At 53.4% G+C, this 20291-nt stretch overlaps 3 protein-coding genes and 4 non-coding genes across 7 annotated transcripts in view; 2 read left to right on the top strand and 5 right to left on the bottom strand.

The window, feature by feature from the left end:
* Positions 1-4656, top strand: part of LOC126937047 (surfeit locus protein 1) — a 78155-nt gene extending 73499 nt beyond the window's left edge. Inside the window, exons 4-10 of the mRNA XM_050760266.1 lie at positions 1589-1722; positions 1805-1887; positions 2566-2757; positions 3699-3771; positions 3855-4017; positions 4324-4405; positions 4484-4656. Coding sequence (XP_050616223.1) covers positions 1589-1722; positions 1805-1887; positions 2566-2757; positions 3699-3771; positions 3855-4017; positions 4324-4405; positions 4484-4553 — 797 coding nt within the window. The 3' untranslated portion in view covers positions 4554-4656. The remainder of the gene's footprint in view (positions 1-1588; positions 1723-1804; positions 1888-2565; positions 2758-3698; positions 3772-3854; positions 4018-4323; positions 4406-4483) is intronic.
* Positions 4657-5012: 356 nt separating this feature from the next.
* On the bottom strand, positions 5013-8543 carry RPL7A (ribosomal protein L7a). The gene is made up of 7 exons (XM_050760307.1): positions 8448-8543; positions 7678-7798; positions 7030-7179; positions 6683-6823; positions 6412-6491; positions 5999-6129; positions 5013-5430 (listed from the first exon to the last, which is right to left on the bottom strand). Exons 1-7 carry the CDS (start codon positions 8448-8450, stop codon positions 5310-5312), a joined length of 747 nt encoding a protein of 248 aa, XP_050616264.1. The 5' UTR covers positions 8451-8543; the 3' UTR covers positions 5013-5309.
* Positions 5528-5595, bottom strand: LOC126938152 (small nucleolar RNA SNORD36). Its single transcript, XR_007719980.1, has one exon. It is a non-coding gene; the product is annotated as a small nucleolar RNA SNORD36 (small nucleolar RNA).
* Positions 6201-6273, bottom strand: LOC126938150 (small nucleolar RNA SNORD36). The gene has a single exon (XR_007719978.1). It is a non-coding gene; the product is annotated as a small nucleolar RNA SNORD36 (small nucleolar RNA).
* LOC126938151 (small nucleolar RNA SNORD36) lies at positions 6567-6640 on the bottom strand. The gene has a single exon (XR_007719979.1). It is a non-coding gene; the product is annotated as a small nucleolar RNA SNORD36 (small nucleolar RNA).
* LOC126938160 (small nucleolar RNA SNORD24) lies at positions 7260-7334 on the bottom strand. Its single transcript, XR_007719986.1, has one exon. It is a non-coding gene; the product is annotated as a small nucleolar RNA SNORD24 (small nucleolar RNA).
* Positions 8544-8589: 46 nt separating the features above from the next.
* Positions 8590-15788, top strand: MED22 (mediator complex subunit 22). The gene is made up of 5 exons (XM_050760336.1): positions 8590-8726; positions 9889-10049; positions 11464-11544; positions 12390-12598; positions 15022-15788. The coding sequence occupies exons 2-5, from the start codon at positions 9927-9929 to the stop codon at positions 15209-15211; spliced, it is 603 nt and encodes a 200-aa protein (XP_050616293.1). The 5' UTR covers positions 8590-8726; positions 9889-9926; the 3' UTR covers positions 15212-15788.
* The last annotated feature ends 4503 nt before the right edge of the window (positions 15789-20291 follow it).

Here is a 20291-nt window from a genome sequence, read left to right as displayed (position 1 = left end):
AAGGAGTGTCGTGGGGATTGAAATGAGCCAACTGCCGGCTGAGCGGAGGTTCCCTGGGAGTGACAAGTTCCATATTAAAATGCTTTCAGTGGAACTGTGGTCGTGTGCCGGGCATGTAGCGAGCGCTTTGTCCTCACAACAACGCGAGGGGTAGCTCCTTGGTCGTTCCTATGTTACAGAGAAGGCTCGAGAATTGCTTTCTAACGTCACATCCAGCTAATGGGTGGCCAGCCCAGGCTGAAAGCCCAGGGCTCTGAAAGTAAAGCGCATCTAAACACTGCGGCTTACGTGTTCCTCTCAGTGTGCAGCACAGGTTATTTTGCCATGTGTAGAGTGCTGTGCAAGCCTGCCGCAGACCTGCGTTTTTTTTTTTTTTTTTTTTTTGTTTGGTTTTTTTTTTTTGAGACGGAGTCTCGCGCTGTTGCCCAGGCTAGAGTGCAGTGGAGCTATCCCGGCTCACTGCAAGCTCCGCCTCCCAGGTTCACGCCATTTTCCTGCCTCAGCCTCCCGAGTCGCTGGGACTACAGGCGCCCGTCACCACACCCAGCTAATTTTTTGTGTGTGTATTTTTAGTAGAGACGGGGTTTCACCGTGTTAGTCAGGATGGTCTCGATCTCCTGACCTCGTGCTCCGCCCGCCTCGGCCTCCCAAAGTGCTGGGATTACAGGTGTGAGCCACCGCGCCCGTCCTTTTTTTTTTTTTTTTTTTTTTTTTTTAATAAATAGTATCGGCAAGGTCGCTGGTGCTTTTCAGCGGATGGGACTCACCCTCTGAGAGCTTAAAGGCACCTTCTGTGTACATTCTTCCATCTTCACATTTACGATGAGTTGTAAAAATGGAAAGCTGTTAAGAGAGCTCTGTGAGCCATTACTCTGAGCTGACATGTTTCTCTACATAACACAATAACCACTAGTGCCTGGCTAAGCTACTTAGTAACTGTAGCTGCTTATTTTTTGTTTTTTATTTTTTGAGACAGGTTCGCTCTAATTGCCCAGGCTGGAGTGCAGTGGAACAATCTGCTCACGGCAACCACCTCCTCCCAGGTTCAAGCGATTTTCCTGCTTCAGCCTCCCGAGTAGTTGGGATTACAGGCATGTGCCACCATGCCAGGCTGATTTTTGTATTTTTAGTAGAGACAGGGTTTTCCCATATTGGTCAGGCTGGTCTCAAACTCCCGACCTTGTGATCTGCCCGCCTTGGCCTCCCAAAGTGCTGGGATTATGGGCGTGAGCCACCACGCCCGGCCAACTGTAGCTATTTATTAAATGCATTTTGAATGGATGAATGGTGCATCGTAGCGCAGTGGAATACATCTATATTCTTGAGTAAAAAGGCATGAGTTACCCAGGGTCGTGGTTGGTGGCCAAGCCAGCACTGAGCCCTAGATCTCACTCAGTTGGCAAACATACTCAGTGTGTGCCATGTCCCGGGCACTGGGTTAGGAGCTGGGCTGGGTACAGGTGCTGCTAGTTGGCTCTAGGAAGCAGGTTTTGATTGGTAGTACTGGAGTCTATCTTGGAACTGGCTGCTCCAGGTTGTCTGTTCAAGGGCTCCTGGCCCCATGTCAGTGTTGTGAAACTTTCTCCAGGGGTGGCCTGGAGGCCAAGCAGATGTGGCAGTTCTGCAGCAGAAGCATCTGCCACAAAAGCGGAAGATGACTCCTTTCTTCAGTGGGTCCTGCTCCTCATCCCTGTGACTGCCTTTGGCTTGGGGACATGGCAGGTAAAGACTGGCATCTGGTGTGCATAACTCTGGGCCCTTGACCCAGCTGCCATCTGCTTGGGCTTATGCTCTGTCACTGCAGGTCCAACGTCGGAAGTGGAAGCTGAACCTGATTGCAGAGTTGGAGTCTCGAGTTCTGGCTGAGCCTGTCCCTCTGCCAGCAGAGTGAGTATGTGGCTGCCCCCCAGGGCCAGTCTCACTTGAGTTCAACAGCAGAGCCCTGGCTTCTGCTGGCCAGCCTGCCCCTTTTGGCGGGACTTTTAGACACTGCCTTGACCTCAGGTGGAGCTCTCATCAGTCATCCTGTTGGGCTTGCTCTTGACACGTGACTGCCCTTGTGAAGCTACCTGAGGCCACCTCCTGACATATGGAGGAAAGTCTTACTTTGCATCCTGGGTGTCACCCTTTTTTCAGGTGTAGTGAACTTATCCTCCACAGGACCCAAGGCTCTGTGGCTGAGGACAGATAATGTAGGTCTCACTGTGAGGGTGGTCTTTTGAAAAAGTGCCCTAAATGATTTGTCTGCTCTCTCCCTAGAATATGCCCTACAGAGACAGGTATATTCAACCACATTTGCCATTCAGAGTAGCAAACAGTATGCCAGATTTGGCTTGCAGGTGGGATTTTGGCCCACATATTTTTTTTAAATTTCACATATTCATTGAGGAGTCCAGATTTTTAGCTTCTCTTGTAAAGCTGGACTCTGGCAGTGCAGATCCCCATTCCCACATGGCATGAGGGCCACTTCCCCTTTAGAGCGCATGCCCTTTGCCTTGCCACCCTCATTAGGGGATTCGTTTTCCAGCCAAACCTTGCTCGGCCACTGTTCTTATCTCCATGCAGCCCAATGGAACTGAAAAATATGGAGTATAGACCAGTGAAGGTCAAGGGGTGCTTTGACCACTCCAAGGAGCTGTATATGATGCCCCGGACCATGGTGGACCCTGCCCGGGAGGCCTGGGAGGCCGGCCGCATCTCCTCCTCAACTCAGAGTGGGGCCTATGTGGTCACTCCCTTCCACTGCACTGACCTGGGGTGAGTAGGGTATGTGGGAGCTGGCTGTCCTGGCAGAGGCAGTCGGGGTATACTAATTTACATCACTATTTCCTTCACAATCCCTAACCTTGGTAAGACCCTGAGGAACCCAAGGTACCCAGAAGATTCAATTCCTTGCATCGTTTAAGTCTCTAATTGTGACATTGACTTAACCTTCTCAGCTGGCTCATTTATGACTGGGTAATTTCTATATGTTGACCTCTGAAGGGAAAGGAGGGATTCGTGAAACAGGGGCCCCTCCTCTGGAGAACTCTCCAGTTGCCCACACATTAGATGATAGCGGACTATGAAGAGAGGCCAGTTGAGAGGAATTCAAGAGAAAGGACCTCAGCTCTACCTTGAGGGAGTGGAGGCAGGGATGGTTCCCTAGGGGGCGTTAAGAGATGGGAAGAACATTCCAGGCAAAGCAAATGATAGGTACAGGAGCACCTGTGTGATTAACTGGGGAACTGGAGGATTCACGTACAAAAGAAAATACCTGGGGCTCTTGTTAACCCATGGGTTCCTGTTTTAGGCCTGGGATAGGGCCCAAATGCTCATCTCCAGCAGGCTGGGGTGACAGGGTTGTTCCTCACGGCTGCCCTGGTTATGAGGGATTGGAGACAGCCATTGCCACAGTTCAGGGGAGAGGTGTGGGGTCTACTCTTGGATGGCAGTGTTGCTCACCAGTTGCACACTGGGGTGGGTAGACCACAAGATGCAGAGATAGAGGGGGAAAGCCGCATTTTTCAGGGAGGCTTTTACTGACCACGAAGGGGCCTCAAGAGAGGAAGACTGCCTGTGTGGCACTGCCAGGGCTCCCCTGAGCCAGTCCTGTTTTAAAAGCCTTCCTTGTTGCTCTAGTTGTTCCTATGGGTGCCTGAGTGACCGTGTTCATTCAAAAACCCTCCCCACCTGACATAGTCCTTTCATTACCCTAGAACCACCATCCTGGTTAATAGAGGGTTCGTTCCCAGGAAGAAAGTGAATCCTGAAACCCGGCAGAAAGGCCAGGTAAGGGACATGGACCCTTCCTACTTTAGAGAAGGCTCTGGGAGTCCGCCAGGCTCTGTGCAGTCTCACACCTTCCTTTATAGATTGAGGGAGAAGTGGACCTCATTGGGATGGTGAGGCTGACAGAAACCAGGCAACCTTTTGTCCCCGAGAACAATCCAGAAGGGAACCACTGGTATTACCGGGACCTGGAAGCTATGGCCAGAATCACAGGCGCAGAGCCCATCTTCATTGACGCCAACTTCCGTACGTTGTGACCAGCCCACCCCGGAATAAGTAGCTTTTGTGAATAACTGTCCTTCCTCCTAACTCTCATTGCCCAGTCACTGCCGTGGCTTATGTTCTCGCATGTGTGTATATGGAGGGGGGCCGGGCAGCAACTCAGCAAAGAGGAACCTCGGCAAGTACTGAGCAGACAAGGCTGGGGATGGTCACCCAAGGTAAAGGCCATACAGGACTTCCAACTGGCCACACAAAAATGACAACCACTAGGAAGTAGTGCAGAGGCTGGCAGGCAGCAGAGGGTGGACTTCAAGTCTGCTGTCTCTGCAGAGAGCACAGTCCCTGGAGGACCCATTGGAGGGCAAACCAGAGTTACTCTGAGGAACGAGCATCTGCAGTACATCGTGACCTGGTGAGTCCCCAGTGACCCTCTGGCTCCCTCCCCTTCAGCCCAGCAGCCTGCTAATGCCAGCTTTCTTTCAACCCCAAGGTATGGACTCTCTGCAGCTACATCATACCTGTGGTTTAAGAAATTCCTACGTGGGACACCTGGTGTGTGACAGATCAGCTGCTAAAGCCCTGTCCCTGAATAATGAAGTAAAAAGACTGCCTTTATGCTGGATCATGTGCTGCTGGTATAAAGTTCTGGCCTTCTACCTTAAATGAGCTCATGACTGGTTGATGATAAAATCCTGGCTTGGTTTCAGTCCAAAGAACTTTCCCAAAACTTGACACGCAAGGTACATCTCTAGGAAACAAAACGCCTGGTGTAAGAATATATAAGGGCAGGAAGGACCAGGTGTGGTGGCTCACTTGAAGTCAAGAGCTGAGACCAGCCTGGCTAACATGAATCAGCCAGCCACCTGGGATGCTGAGGCACCAGAATATCCTGAACCTGGGAGGCGAAGGTTGCTGTGAGATCACATCACTGCAACTCCAGCCTGGGCAACAGAGTGAGGCTATCTCAAAAAAAGGGTACTTCTTAGCCCCAAATAAGATTCAACCGAAGATACTCAACAGACGCTGGCTGAAGGAAAATTTGAATTTTAATTATTTTTATGTACAGAAAACTCAACAGTGTACATTTAACCCAGCTTAGTAGCAAGTTCTTTAGCCTTTGCCTTTTCGAGCTTGGCGATACGAGCCACAGACTTGGGACCCAGGACATTGCCACCCCAGTGACGGCGGATCTGAAAAGACAGAAAGAGGCGGTCAGCTTGACTTGTTTTCTGATATTTTCAAGGTTATTAGTTGCGTTATTCTGTTGGACTGTTACAAGCTGATCGTCAGAACTTCTCGTAAGTTAAGCCAGCCAGTTATTTGGTAAAATGATTTGTGCATGACAATATTTTGTGTAAAGCTCTTACCTCATCGTATCTGTCGTTGTAATTGGTCCTGATAGCTTCCACCAGCTTAGCCAAAGCGCCTTTGTCTTCCCTAAAAGGCAGGAGGGAAAACAAAAGTGGGGCTTTTTTTGGTCTTAGTTTCCCCTTTAGAACGCAGAAATATCTTCAGTTTTAGCTCAAGACAATCTTTTGCCTCAGATACAATGTTGACCACATGGTTTATTCAGGTGAAGAAATTCTTAACCATCACTGGCAAAAGTTCAAATACATTTTTTTTTTTTTGAGACAGAGTCTCGCTCTGTCGCCCAGGCTGGAGTATAGTGGCTCAATCTCGGCTCACTGCAAGCTCCGCCTCCAGGGTTCATGCCATTCTCCTGCCTCAGCAGCTGGGACTACAGGTGCCCGCCACCACGCCTGGCTAATTTTTTTGGTATTTTTTAGTAGAGATGGGGTTTCACCATGTTAGGATGGTCTCAATCTCCTGACTTCGTGATCCACCCACCTCGGCCTCCCAAAGTGCTGGGATTACAGGCGTGAGCCACTGCATCCGGCAAATGTATTTCTTAAACTAAAAGATTGGCCTTTAAGGCAAAAGGAAACAACCGTGAGACATGGATTAAATGAGCTAGGGGAGGTTTGGGGCCAGGCTGTGTACTTACGAGTTCACCTGTGTGAAGGCGACAGTGGTGCAGGTCTTCCTGTGGACTAGACGGCCCAGTCTGGCCTTCCCCTTGATAATGCAGTAAGGGACCCCCATTTTACGACACAGGGCAGGCAAGAAGACAACCAGCTGGAAGAAAGCATTAGCTGAAGAGTGTATTTTGACCAAAAGCAGTAAATTTCAGAGTTCGCTTGGTGGCAATTGCTCAGGGTTAAAAAGCTCATGGATTTGCACTTCAAGGTTGAATTCAGTGAGAGATTCACATCATTGCAAGAGCCATGCATGTGCTGGATCTGTGTCAGTACTGTCCTCATCCACTTCAGTCCCACCACTGACTTGGCATTAGACCTACTCTCTCTTCCTAATACTGACACAGAAGCCCTTGGGTTAGCAGTCAACAGGCAAACGCACCTCGATGGGATCTACGTCATGTGCAATCACCACCAGCTGAGCCTTCTTGTTCTCCACCAAGGTGGTGACGGTGTTAACTCCTAGAACACACAACCACTTTGTAAGTAACCACAGACAGGGCCTGCTCCCCTCACAAGAAGCTGCTGGGCTCAGCTGTTGACTCAGTGTTAAAAAGCTCGGTTTTACTCTTCACAGTGATTTCAGGCGAAGAAATTCTACATCACTGCAACAGCCTGCCCCCAGTGTTCACCCTAAGGTGGGGCCTACTCACCTGCTCGAAGGACAGGTGGTCTTTTAGTGGGGACATCCCCTTTGCCAGCAGCTTTCTTCTCGGCCCGGGCCAACAGCCTCTGCTTCTTCTCTTGTTTTGTCTCTGGTCTGTACTTGTGGGCCAGCTTAAGCAGCTGAGTAGCTGGAAAAACACTCTTCAGTTTAGGCTTGCAGTCAAGGTTCTAATCCTTGTCACTTAATACAAATGCTAGACCACTGTCCTGCTATATGATGACTATAATGTAATGACAGATGCAGTTCAAGAAACCTAAGGCCATCCACCCTCATGTTCTGGATGAAATAAGGAATCCTTGCCTGAGAAACTCTTTCCACACCACAGAACCTCACCTGTTTGGCGGTCCAGGGCCTGGGTGAACTGGTTAATAGCAGGAGGCACTTTCAGCCGCTTATAGAGGATGGCTCTCTGCCGCTGCAACCTGATATAGCGAGGCCATTTCACAAAGCGGGTGAGGTCTCTTTTGGGCTGGATGTCCTGTCCTGAAAAATAAAGGGTGACATCGAGTGAGATTCAAATCCCATGTCAAGTTCATGTCTGGGGCCACCAAGAAGGGTGTTGGTGCATCAGCGATCTTGGTGGTTTAAAACGTCATCACCATCTTTCAGATAGCAAATATTCTTTTACATCATCTGCACACAAACACCTGAGAACCCGAGAGCACGATGCTTTTCCTCATCTAACAAGCCAAGGCGCCACCAAGTATAGCAGAATTGTTGTTCTAGTGCCTCGCCGTGACAATGCTACTGTACTTGTTTCCGGATGGCTAAGCTGAATCCAAGGTCACTACCCTACTGAGATGAATGCTCACTCAGCAACTCCCAATGAAAGCAAGGAACATGTATCATCATTACCCCCGTCTCTAAGAGACACGGGTTAAGGACTGCGACCACTTTACACCCACTAAAACCTACAGAATACGACACAACCCAATTACCATTTTCCCTTGGGAAAACAGTTTTCATTCTGCCGTTACTCACCAATGCCAAAATTCTTAGGTCTTTTCTCAAACAGGGGATTCACCACTTTCTTGGCCTCCTGCTTTTTCACGACAGCAGGGGCCGGAGCCACCTTCTTTCCCTTGGCCTTCTTTCCTTTCGGCTGGGCAGAAAGAAAACGTCAGTTAAACCGCCGCCTCCACTCGTTTTGTCCGGGGTAGGTCTCAGGCTGGCTCCTCCAAAACAGGGCGCCGACAGCCCCTGCCTGAACGAGGCCGGCGAGCAGCGTTCTGCAGCCCCCCAGCACCACCCCTCGACAGAAGTGTCTCACATCAGCACGAGCACGCAGCCCCAGGAACCCCGAGCGACCGGAGCCCGGCTAAGCCCGAGGCTACGCTCTCTTCGCGTCGCCAACCCAGGAGACGCCCCGAACTCATGATCCCTCTGGATCGCTGCCCCGCAGGTTCTGGAAGCAACGGGGAGGGCTCAGAACTCGTCACTCAAGACCTATGGAGCGGCCCCCAGGAAGCCCAGGAGATGCTAAGGCTCCGGGCGCCTCGGCCCCGTCCACTCCGAACCGCGCATTGCGGCGCTCCAGGCCCTCCTCCCCCAGCCCAGCAACACCGGGATCAACGCATCCCGCTCCCGGCCGCCCGGGGCTCTAGTCCATCTCAATGTCTCCGCGCCACACCGGGCAGGGCTCTCCTGGCGCCAGGCGGAGCAGGAGGCCCTCCGCGGTCGCGCCTGGAGGAGGATGGCAGCGGATACACCAGAGACCTGGCTATAGTGGCACGAAAACAGCACTCACTCACCATCTTGGGCGGCGGGAGGAGAAAGAAAGAAAAGGGAATTGTGGGTAATATGTATGCGGCCTTGGAGATCGCGAGAGTTGATACTGGCACGGGATTTCAGATTTAAAGCAACAGCACTCCTGTAAATGTAAAAATCGAGGCGGGGCCGAGAGGCTGCGGCGCGGCGGGGAAGAGACGCTGCGGCGGGCAGGCCCGGCCGGGGGAGAGACGCGGGAAAGTGCGGGTCCCAGAGGCACTTGTCCACCCCGCCCCAGGCCGACCCGGCGGACGCGGCGTCTGGTGCGCGGGCGCTGGGGTGGTTATGAGGGTGTAGTGGGGAGTGGGGATGGAGGTAGGGGGGTGTGTGGGTGCGTAGGCGCAGAGGTCGGGGATCCACTTTCCTACGTGTGACTTAATTCCCCCACCCCGTCAAAAATGGGCACAAACAACGCGAGTGCTTCCAGGAGTCCGCTCGGCCGTGCGCCAGGCCGCGAACCTAGGGGGCCCCGGACCCTCCCTGAGCACCGCGCGCAGAGGCCCGGCCCGAAGGCCAGGCAGGTCCAGCGCCGAGGCTGTCCAGTGCGGCTTACGGCAGAGGCCGAGAGGCGCGCGGGGCTTGAGCCCCTTGTCCCGCTGGAGGAGCCATGAGGGATGTTAAGCGAGGGAGTGGAATGGCCCCCCCCCTTTTTTTTTTTGAGAGGTAGTCTCCCCTTGTCGCCCAGGCTGGAGTGCAGTGGCGTGGTCTCGGCTCACTGCAACCTGTGCTTCCCGGGTTCAAGCGGTTCTCCTGCCTCAGCCTCCCGAGTAGCTGGGACTACAGGCGCCCACCACCACTCCCCGCTAATTTTTGTATTTTCAGTAGAGACGGGGTTTCAGTATGGTGGTCAGGCTAGTTTTTAGTCTCAAACTCCTGACCTCAGGTGATCCCTGCCTTGGCCTCCCGTGCTGGGATTACAGGCGTGAGGCACCGCGCCCGGCCGGAATGACCACTTTTTAGGACCTCTTCGCCGCCGCGCAGAGAATGGAGGGAGCGGGGCAGCCGGAGTGGGAATGGAAGGAAAGCGTGGATGTAGGCGGTGCAGAAGGACTCCTCGGATGGGAGGGCGTGGTGAGGGTGGCGGCGGGCTAAGAAGTTATGCCAGGGGCTGGTGATGAGCTTGCAGGCCTCTCTGGGACACTCTGTGGGCCTGGATATGAAGTTTGGACTGCAGCCCTGGACAGGGCTTGGAGGGCTGGCCAGGAGTTCCAGGATGAGCTTGCTCTGGCAAAGGCGGGGCCAGAGGAGAGTCCTGGAACCCCCCTGCAGTGCCTGCTGATGGACTGAGTTCATCTGTGTTTCAGTGATTGACTTTATTTGGCAGAAAGGGAATCCCCAGAAATCTGCGTGTCCTGCTAAGGTTGGGGCATAGAGGGTGCCTGGGTTGACTCTGCCTGCACTCAGAGGTCTGTGCTGCACTCTAAGGTCCCAGGTCTTCCCGCTGCGCTGCCTGAGGCTCGGCCATGGCCCAGCAGAGAGCCCTGCCCCAGAGCAAGGAGACGCTGCTGCAGTCCTACAACAAGCGGCTGAAGGATGACATTAAGTCCATCATGGATAACTTCACCGAGATCATCAAGACTGCCAAGGTGGGGGTGGGGGGGACCACCAAGGGGAGCAGGGTTTGGGAAGAGATGGAGATAGGAGAGGCCAGGGGCTGAGCAGCGTGAGTGAATAGTGTTCCAGGCAGGAAGCACCCAGTGCACAGGGAGCTGGTCAGTAGATACACCAAATAATGGCACGTCCTGGCAAAGCAGCGCAGGGGACTCTGGCTGGACTGCCGCGGCCCCACGTCCAGCCCTTACTAACAGTATGGGTTTGGGTGGAGATTTCACTTTTTAGTGCTTTAGTTTCTCCTGCTTTGTGGGGTCCTTATGATGACCCCACAATGACCTTATGATGACTGGTGAGTTTACCTGTGTAAAACACTTACTTGGGCACAGAGCCAGTGAGCAGGAGAAAAGCAGACTGAGGGGAGAAGTGGGGGGCCCTCCAGGCAGGTGGAGCGGTTGGCGCTGGGGCCTGCAAGCCTGCTGACTGCTGCAGCTGCACTAGATTGGGCTGGATCCTTCCTGGCTGCTGCAGACCTGCAGGCTCCATAAGCAATGATGATAAGTATGGACGCTGGCATGTACTAAGTGCTTGCCATGTGTCAAACCACGTTGTGAGGCTGTCTGTGCCTGTTCTGCTGAATCTTCATGAGGAGTCTGTGAGGTGGGCACTGTTGTCCTCTTCATTTCAGGAGGAAACCCAGGCCCAGGAGACTTAGTGACTTGTCCAAGGTGACTCAGCTCATAACTGGCTGAGCCAGGATTTGAACCCACAAAGTCTAGGTCTTAACCGCTGAGGGTACCTGACACCCACCCTGAGCTGAGCCCTTGCAAGACCTGCTGGGAAGCCCTGTCCAGGTTAGCCGAACACACTGGCTGGGCTCCTGGCCCCTCTGTTCACCATCTGAGACTCCTTGACCACACCAGTCTGTCCCAGCCTCGTTTGGCCACCTGTAAACCAGGGGTGGCAGGCCAGGCTTCTGTGAAAATGTCATGGGCTGATGGTGGTTAAGTGCGTGACACAGCCTGGCACCTGGGAAGTGATCAGGAAATGGTCGCTGAAAAAAAAATACATCATCCCTTCACTCATCCAGCAGTTTACCAAATGCCAAGCAAGTGACAAGGGTTCCCACCAGACAGGGCTCCCACAGCGCAAAAAGACTGGTCCAAGATAAGCCCCCATCCCTGCATGTAGCACAGTAAGCAGTGTGAGTTGCCTCCATTTGTCTTGAGCAAGGTGCCTGTTGTCTCCCATGGCCAGAAAAAGAGGATGGAATTGAACCTTGCCAGAGGTCTGGCTGACAGCGCTCAGGTCTGTAGACAGCACCACAGACAGGTTGTGGATAGTGTGGGCATCCTGGGCAGATGACAGTTACCGTAAGCTGGGCTGGGCCGGGCCAGGGGTGCGGGTGCCTTGACTGGGTTGATTCTAGGTTTTCTTGTTTGCCCCCAGATTGAGGACGAGACGCAGGTGTCACGGGCCACTCAGGGTGAACAGGACAATTACGAGATGCACGTGCGAGCCGCCAACATTGTGAGTGGCCAGGGTGGAGGGCACAGCCTGGGCTCCAGGAGCATCAGTCCCGGCTGGGGTTTCCTGGGTGGAGTGTAGGGGGTTCTGGGGCTGGTCTGCTCTTCTTCCCCCGAGAAGGAGCAGAAGGAGGCAAATGTAGAGATGCTTTGGTTTCACCAGTCAACAGCTTTAAAGAATGAGGTGGGGGCAAATCATTTCTCAGGAGACTGTCCTCACGTAGGGCACTTGGAGGAGAGCTGGGCAGAAAGCCGCCCATACCCGTCCTGTAGCTGTGCAGTGGCCAGGAAGAGGGCAGCCCTTCCTGCTAACTCACGAGTTCCTAAGGTCAGTTGTGAGTGAAAAGACAAACAGCTGAATGGAACTGTAGGCGCCATTGGATTCCTTCGGATCACAGGAGAAACACAGCGAGCAGATATTCCTGCAGGTGCACGGCCAGGGCTCAAAATGCACGGCAAAAGGTCTCACAGGAGCTCTGCCCAGCTGGCAGCCATGCTGACCCCACCCCGGGGCAGGAGGCAAAATGGGATCGTAGTTTTATCTGTGGGGTTTGAGTTTTTCATGAGCAGAATGTGCACCTGCATGATTGGACTGGAGGCCAGTCCTGCAGGAGTGGAAGCCAGAGTCCAGAGGCTGAGGGAGGGGAGGGCCTTCCCTGCAGAACTGACATCCTAGTTGGCTCACTTAATTCTCACAAATGAACCTGTGGAGGTCAGGGGTAGAGTCCCACTTTGCAGATGAGAAGCTGAGGCTCCCAGAGAGGCCATCCCTTGCCCCACATCAGCCACCTGCAGGCAGGGCCGCTGTCACCCCTCACCCTGTGCCCGCCCTGGTTCTGATGGCCACAGGTCCGAGCCGGTGAGTCCCTGATGAAGCTGGTGTCCGACCTCAAGCAGTTCCTGATCCTCAACGACTTCCCTTCAGTGAATGAGGCCATCGACCAGCGCAATCAGCAGCTGCGCGCGCTGCAGGAGGAGTGTGACCGGAAGCTCATCACGCTGCGAGACGAGATCTCCATCGACCTCTATGAGCTGGAGGAGGAGTATTACTCGTCCAGGTATAAATAGCGCTGGACTCCCCATGCAGAACGGGAGCCCGCCTACCTGGGCCTGGCCAGCAGGCAAGGCTGCCTTCTGCTTTTTCAAATTCTTGCTGGTCTTGGCAGTGGAGCCGTGCCTGGGTTTCAGAGCAGAGCTTCTGACCAGAGCGTTTGATCGACAGACAATTCACAACCATCTGCCAGGGCCCTGGGCCTTTCCCACAGTGCAGTGTGATGAAAACCACAGGACTCAATGCCAGTCGGATAGGCCGGGTCTGGAGAAGGGAGGCGCCTGGCTGTATCCCCCGCAGGTCCTCTTCCCAGAGCCTTCCTCCTCAGGCAGTGCCTTCTGGGGCTGGGCTGCTCCTGTTAGCTTCTGAATCCATATGTAGAGATTTCAGCCAAGGCTGGGCCAGCCCCTCTTGGGCAGTCAGGTCCACACCTATGTCCAGGGCACCAGGGTTACAATTCCATGTGGATGTCACCAAACCCCAGTGTGGAGGCAGGGACAGTCATAGGAGTGTGGGGGGATGAAGCCCAGGCAGGGAATGAGGGAATGGCCTTGAAAGCCGTTGGAGCTCTAGTTTCTGACCCACTCAGCCTTATCCACGGAGCTGGAGCCGACCTACATGCCAGGCCTCATGCTGGGCCCCGGGGATGCAGAAGGGTCAAAACCCATTATCCTGACCCTCGTGGGGCCATGTAAGAAGCTGAAACCTTTGGCCATTTGAGCTGGAGGGGCCCTGAGAAATCAGAGTCCACGTGTCATTTACCTGGGGTAAACTTAGGCTGGAGACAGGGAAGCCCTCCACTCTGCCCCATTAGCTCAGAAAATCAAGATTCAGTCCAGCAGATGCAGTGTCTGTGTCCATCTTGTGCCTTCTCCTGGACAAACCTTCCTGGTGGTGGGTTTAAAATGCCCCTTTCTGCCCAGTGGCCATGCTGGGAGCCACAGATGTCCAGAGCCAGCATCACCTGGGACTTGGTTTCCCTGTCCTGGGCCCAGTGGCACGGCTCAGCTGCAGCAGTTCTAGAGTTTTCCAGGGCGTTCTGGGGGAATATTTGGTCCTCAGTACTCATTAACTCAGCAGATATGAGGCAGCATTTCCTCCACGCTAGTGGCTGAGAGGGGTCCTGGGGTGTTTCACACCCTTCTGGGCATCTCCTTCCACAGCTGTTCAGTTTGTCTGTCTCTTGGAGGCAGCCACTGTCGCTGAGGGCCCCTGGACAGAGCAGCTGTGGGCCTGTAATTCAGCCTGCCTGCCTTGCCTTGGGGCAGGGAGAGAGGGAACCTGCCCACGGCCCTGCAGCAAAGCGGGGCGCAAACCCAGGACATGTGTGCCAGGCTTCCCATGCCCTCCCCCAACAGTCCCTTGGCTTCACCTAGAGGGGCTTCCAGGCCAGCCTGTGTCTCCTCCCGCAGGCATGCTGTCCACACCAGCGCCCCCTGGGGGCCTCACACAGCTCCTGTGGCAGAAGCAGTTGCTCCCTCCTCTGTACATTGCCTTTAAGCGACAAGAGCTGGGCTGAGTTTCCTCTGTCCCTTCCTGTCGGTGCCCCAAAGGGCGCTACGCTCCCCGCCCCATCCCGCATGAGCTGTGCCTCCGTGCTCGCCTGCCCCCTCTCCGCTGTTGAGTTGCTCTTTCTGGCTCTGCCTATCCTCCGCTTTCCTCGGGATGCCACTCTGTGCCCAGGACGGTTCTGAGACTGAACACTGAGGGCAGGAGCAAGAGAGGAAGCCAGGGGCGAGGCAGGCCGCGGGAAAGCCAGGGCCCCTGCCTGCAGGTTAGCACGAGGCGAGCATGGACTGTCACAGCTGCGGGCCTGGGAAGGGCTAGCTGTGCTCTTCACCTGCATCCTGGCTGCCGCGAGGATTCCCTGCGTTAGAGGTGGGGACGCCTGCTGGAGGCCACCTGGCTGGTGTAGCACTACCAGGAAGTGTCAGGGCCTGTGTTCCCAGCTGTCGCCCCCTTCAGGCTAAGTTGCAGGTAGCGACCAACCCAGAAAGAAGACAGTCTCTGCCCTCCGAGAGCTGTTTGCAGTGCAGTGACACTGGGGTTTCTGCAGTCAGGGAGGAGGGAGGGCTGCCAGCCTGACAGCTTCTTGCAAGAGGAGGGGGACCAGCACCAGCTGGGAAGCATAGGCTAGGACAGGCCCACGTGGAGGCTGGGCAGGAAGGGCTTGCTGACGTCACACAGCTGCTGGTGGTTGGGCCAGGGCGGCTTCCTCCTTTAAGGATGCTGGGGTGGCTCTCAACGCTGGCCCCCTCTCTCTGCCAGGCCTGCCGACTCGGGTCAGATGGCGCAGGAGTGGAGAAAGGGAAAGGCAGGTCTGGGGTGTGGTCGTGTTTTCTTAACTCTGCTTCTGTCTTGCTCTCCCCTCCCCTGGCTTTCCTCTCTGCCTGCTCCTGTCTCTCCCTGGGGTTTCTGGTGGTGGAAAAGCTCAAGCCTTTGCGAAGCTAATGACCTGCCTCTGTGCGAAGCTTACGGGAGGCTGGACCTCGACACAGACTCTGCTGATGGCCTCTCGGCCCCTCTGCTGGCGTCCCCGGAGCCCAGTGCTGGCCCCCTACAGGTGGCAGCCCCTGCCCACTCTCATGCTGGTGGCCCTGGCCCCACTGAGCATGCCTGAGCCTCCGGGGCCACCCTTCGTTCTCAGGAACAAAACCTGAGGCTGCCCTCTGGATGCCGCCATAGCCTTGCTTCTCTCAGCCTAGGTTCCCATTTGGGGACTTCCTTGGGAAGCTTGTTAGCCCAGGGTGGGTCCAGCCAGGTCAGTAGGGAAACAGTTGTTTCCCTAGCCATTTCTGAACAGCACATCATTCCCTGAGTTACCATCTCTGTTTGCTGCCTTCCTGGCCGACCAGGTGAAAGAAGGTTTCCAAGCTAGGTCTGGCATGTTGGGGATCTCAGCAGTGGGGCAGGAGGGCACGTGATTTCAGGGGAGTCCTGACCTGAGCCTGTTGTCAGAGTTGGGAGGGGCTCTGAGCAGTGTTGGGCAGGCTGGGTCTCCCATTCCGAGGCCAGGGTTCCTGTGCAGAGCCCCACCCACTGGTTTTTGCCCTGAGCCACATATGTCTGTGCCATGGGCTGAATGCCACGACAGGTGCGTGTGACAGCGGCCGCCCACACATGTGGAAGCTAGGTGGGAGTCATTCCTAATTCTGCCTTTGTAATGAGACTTGATTAAAACTCCACCACCCTTTTGCGTTGCTCCTCTTTCTTCCTCATTCCTCATCAGTTCAGGACCACCCTTGGTCTCCCAGCAGCTGTCCAAGCAGCAGCTCCTCAGCTCTGGAGGACAGCCTGGCCTGAAGTCACCCTCGCCCCATTGGCACCTGGTAGGTCCCCAGTATTCAGTGAATGGACCTGCTGCCATCATTGCACATCCAGGCACCTGTGCCTCTGCTGGCATCTCATCCTCACTGCCACCAGAGCCGGTGCTCCTAGTGCCGATATTTCAGAGAGGAGAGAATGTGGACTTAGAAGGGGTAAGGTGTACCCACAGCCACAGAGCTAGGAAGTGAAGTGGCAGAAATCAGAACTTGAACCTGATGGAAGTCTAGACCCAGTGTCTTTTGGTGCCAGGCTCACCTTAGAAATGTAGAAGTCACAGCACTGGGCAGGAAGTGTGAGGGGAGCACACCTGCCCCCTAACTCCCCCACCTCCAATTCCTCCACCACCATCCATGTGCTTCATCTTCTCATGGGGAGGCCATCATCTTCCCTGATCTATGAATGAGGTGACAGCCCAGGATCCAGCCTTGGGGACAGGTAAGAACACAGCTGACCCGTCACCACGTGAACCAGAGAACCTCACAGCCAAGCAGCAGGCACTAGACAGACAGGAGCCTGAGGCCTAGCCCTGACTCTGGGTCTGGCTTTTGGGGTGACCTAGGGAAGTTGCTTTCCCTCTGAGGGATTATTTCCCCATTGATATGTGTGGTGATCTCCTGCACTGTTTTAGCTGTGGAAATGCCTTGTACTTAACCACTAAGGAAGAAAAATATTACAACCAGATGGAAGCATATACGAAGGGAAAGCCCGGAAGGAACTGGCCAGACTTTGTGGTGGGATCCCACTTGTCCTGCTCCTAAACACCTGAGCAGTAAGACCTTCTGCCGTCAGTTTTGTTTTCTGCTTGACCAGGACCATCGTTCCCATGTGAAAATCAAGTCATTTCTCCTTAGAGCCAAGCCGCTTTGCTGACCCCTTTTCCTCTCCAGCTCCTGGCCCTTGGCAGCAGAGCTCCACAGGGAAGCAGCTGATACCCATTTGCGGTTCTCTTGGGCCTGCGTCAGACAGGTTTTGTCTCCATGACTCTAGCAAAACTATGCGTATTAAGGTCAGGAGTGGCCTCCATGCTCCTAAGCCCTGGCCCATCCTCAGTCTATGTCACTCTTTTATCCCAAGCCTTTTATTTTGAGGGCAGTTGAGCTCATGGAAGTACTCGTCAGTTTGCCTCTCTGAGCACATTCTCCTTCTCCCATCACCACAACCAAAATGGATGATTCCATATCCTCTAGTATCTAGTCACATTCAGATTTTTTCAGTTGTTCCCCAAATAGTTTTTTTTTTTTTTTTTTTTTTTTTTTTTTTTTTGAGACGGAGTCTCGCTCTGTTGCCCAGGCTGGAGTGCAGTGGCCGGATCTCAGCTCACTGCAAGCTCCACCTCCCGGGTTTACGCCATTCTCCTGCCTCAGCCTCCCGAGTAGCTGGGACTTCAGGCGCCAGCCACCTCGCCCGGCTAGTTTTTTGTATTTTTTAGTAGAGACGGGGTTTCACCGTGTTAGCCAAGATGGTCTCGATCTCCTGACCTTGTGATCCGCCCATCTCGGCCTCCCAAAGTGCTGGGATTACAGGCTTGAGCCACTGCGCCCAGCCCAAATAGTTTTTTTAATGCCTTTTTTTTTTTTTTTTTTTCCTATTCCAGAGGTCTTTTTTCTTTTTTTTTTTTTTTTTAACACCTATGATGCCATGAATTCATAGGGAAGAGTTTCCAGCAGCTCAGGCTCCTTCCCATTGGTTCTCACAAAGGACGCTTCTCTGGGTGGAGCAGGCTGGCGCTTCAGTTGAATCCGGGTACCTTTCTCTTTGGCTTCCTTCTTTTAATGATCACTTTCCTTCACGCGTTTCAGGAAGCCATCTCGGCTCTTAAGAGTCCTTCATGTGCTCGTTACACATATTTATTCTCTTGGCAAGAATCTTGCCCTTAACTTATTTGTTTACAACAATGCCAGCAGCATGCTGGGGAACATTGTAGACTCTTTCAGTTGAGCCATGGTAACACTTGGGGGCCATTCCTTTTTGAACAGTTCCCATTCCCTTAATGTCTACAATATCACCCTTCTTATTGATTCACATACACGTGGCCAAAGGAACAACTGCATGTTTTCTAAATGGCTTAGAGAACACGTATCAGGTACCTCTCCTCTTTCCCTTTGTGTTTGTCATTTTGGCCAGTTACTGGAAGATGGCGGTTCCAGCTGAAAAGCTTTTATGCCTGTTTTTATTGTGTGTTGCATGTGGTTGTTATTTTGGAGTCTTAAAATGTAGAACAGGGCCAGGTCAGGCATGGTGGCTCATGCCTGTAATCCCAAAACTTTGGGAAGCCAAAATGGACAGATCACTTAAGGTCAGGAGTTTTGAGACTAGTCTGGGCAACATGCCAAAACCCCTTCTCTACTAAAAAAAAATATATAGAAATTAGCTGGGCGTGGTGGCTCACGCCTGTAATCTCAGCACTTTGGGAGGCCGGGGCAGGCAGATCACTTGAGGTCGGGATTTCGAGACCAGCCTGACCAACATGGAGAAACCCCGTCTCTACTGAAAATACAAAAATTAGCCGGCCGTGGTGGCGCATGCCTGTAATCTCAGCTGCTCGGGAGGCAGAGGCAGGAGAATCGCTTGAACCCAGGAGGCGGAGGTTGCAGTGAGCCGAGATTGGGCCACTGCACTCCAGCCTGGGCAACAAGAGCAAAACTACCTCAAACAAAAAAAAAAAAAAAAAAAAAAAAAAAAAGAAAGAAAGAAAAAGAAATTAGCCAGGCATGGTGGCACGCGCCTGTAGTCCCAGCTACTTATGAGACTGAGGCAGGAGAATCACTTGAACCCAGGAGGTGGAGATTGCAGTGAGCCAAGATCATACCATTGCACTCCAGCCTGGGAGAAAGAGTGAGACTCCCCGTTTCAAAAAAATAAAACAGGACCAGAGTGGTGGTGAGATGGGAGTGAGTCCAGTCGGATTCTGAAGGTGCTGTGAAGGCACAGTTGACAGGATTTGCTAAAGCACTGGATGTGGGGAATAAGAAAGGAGTCAGTGGTTTCAAGGTCTGGCCCAAGCACCTGGAAGGATGGAGCTGCTTTAACTGAAAGAAGGGTTGGCAGTTAGAGAAAGAGATGGGGCTTGGGGGGGTCAGATGCCCATTCTGAACTCAGTAGGTGATGGTGTTAAGATACCCAGCAGTTCAGGGGAGTCAGCAGCAGCGTCACACCCATCCCCCATGCAACATCACCTCTAGCTTGGTCTGAATGGCAGTGGGATGTCAGAACTAATTAACCTTAGTATCACTGTAGTTGGCATTCAACCCCCACACTGCTAAATTTGACTGCCTTTTTTAAAAATGAAAAAAGTATATGTTTCTTGAGACAACCTGGCACTCCAGGCTAGAATGCAGTGGCGTGATCTTGGCTCACTGCAACCTCTGCCTCCCGGGTTCAAGTGATCCTCTCTTCTCAGTCTCCTGATTAGTGGGATTACAGGGGCCGGCCACCATGCTGGGCTAATTTAATTTTGTGTGTGTGTGGAGGCAGGGTTTCACTATGTTGCCCAGGCTGGTTTCCAACTCTAGGGCTCAAGTGATCCTCCCACCTTGGCCTCCCAAAGTGCTGGGATTACAGGCGTGAGCCACTGTGCCCGGCCAAAAAAAATTTTTTAAATCACCTCATGGCAGAAGTTAGGGGAAGAAAGTTTAGTTTCAAATACAACAGTTCTTACTGTTTCTAATATATATATATATTAGCAGCCACGTTTTCAAATTGTAATTTAAGACTCTAAGTTCTCCCTTCTCGACCAACAGGGTGGCCCTGGAAGGGGCTCTGGGTCCTTAACGAGCCTGTAATTTTCCAGTGCAGGAACTGGGGTGTGGTGGTCCCAAGCCTCAGACCATGACCTCTCCTTTCTCCTGCCCCTAGTGAGTTATTATAAAGGCCACATCTTGTGTTAAAAATCGTAGTGTGGGCCGGGCACAGTGGCTCATGCCTGCAATCCCAGCACTATGGGAGGCGGAGGTGGGTGGATCACCTGAGGTCAGGAGTTCCAGACCAGCCTGGCCAACATGGTGAAACCCCGTCTCTACTAAAAATACAAAAATTAGGCCGGGCGCGGTGGCTCACGCCTGTAATCCCAGCACTTTGGGATGCCGAGGCGGGCGCATCACAAGCTCAGGAGATCGAGGCAATCCTGACTAACACGGTAAAACCCCGTCTCTACTAAAAAATACAAAAAATTACCCGGGCGTGGTGGCGGGCGCCTGCTACTCGGGAGGCGGAGGCAGGAGAATGGCGTGAACCCGGGAGGCGGAGGTTGCAGTGAGCCTAGATCTCGCCACTTCACTCCAGCCTGGGCAATAGAGCGAGACTCCTTTCCCGGGGCGGAGGGAAGATCGTAGTGTGTAAGTCTATTTTTCAGAGCAAAAGTCACTGCGCAGGGG

The sequence above is a fragment of the Macaca thibetana genome, chromosome 15 (assembly GCF_024542745.1).
Source record: "Macaca thibetana thibetana isolate TM-01 chromosome 15, ASM2454274v1, whole genome shotgun sequence".
Classification (NCBI taxonomy): domain Eukaryota; kingdom Metazoa; phylum Chordata; class Mammalia; order Primates; family Cercopithecidae; genus Macaca; species Macaca thibetana.
This window is presented reverse-complemented; position numbering and strand designations above follow the sequence as displayed.

Bases quoted from the DNA above. Each gene is read 5' to 3' on its own strand.
- RPL7A (XM_050760307.1), bottom strand. The intron at 6,492-6,682 runs GTGAGTAGGCCC...TGTGTGTTCTAG, and splicing joins ACCACCTGTCCTTCGAGCAG to GAGTTAACACCGTCACCACC. The intron at 6,130-6,411 runs GTGCGTTTGCCT...GCTTTCTTCCAG, and splicing joins ATGACGTAGATCCCATCGAG to CTGGTTGTCTTCTTGCCTGC.
- MED22 (XM_050760336.1), top strand. From the start codon at position 9,927: ATGGCCCAGCAGAGAGCCCTGCCCCAGAGCAAGGAGACGCTGCTGCAG. The intron at 10,050-11,463 runs GTGGGGGTGGGG...GTTTGCCCCCAG, and splicing joins AGATCATCAAGACTGCCAAG to ATTGAGGACGAGACGCAGGT. The intron at 11,545-12,389 runs GTGAGTGGCCAG...TGATGGCCACAG, and splicing joins ACGTGCGAGCCGCCAACATT to GTCCGAGCCGGTGAGTCCCT.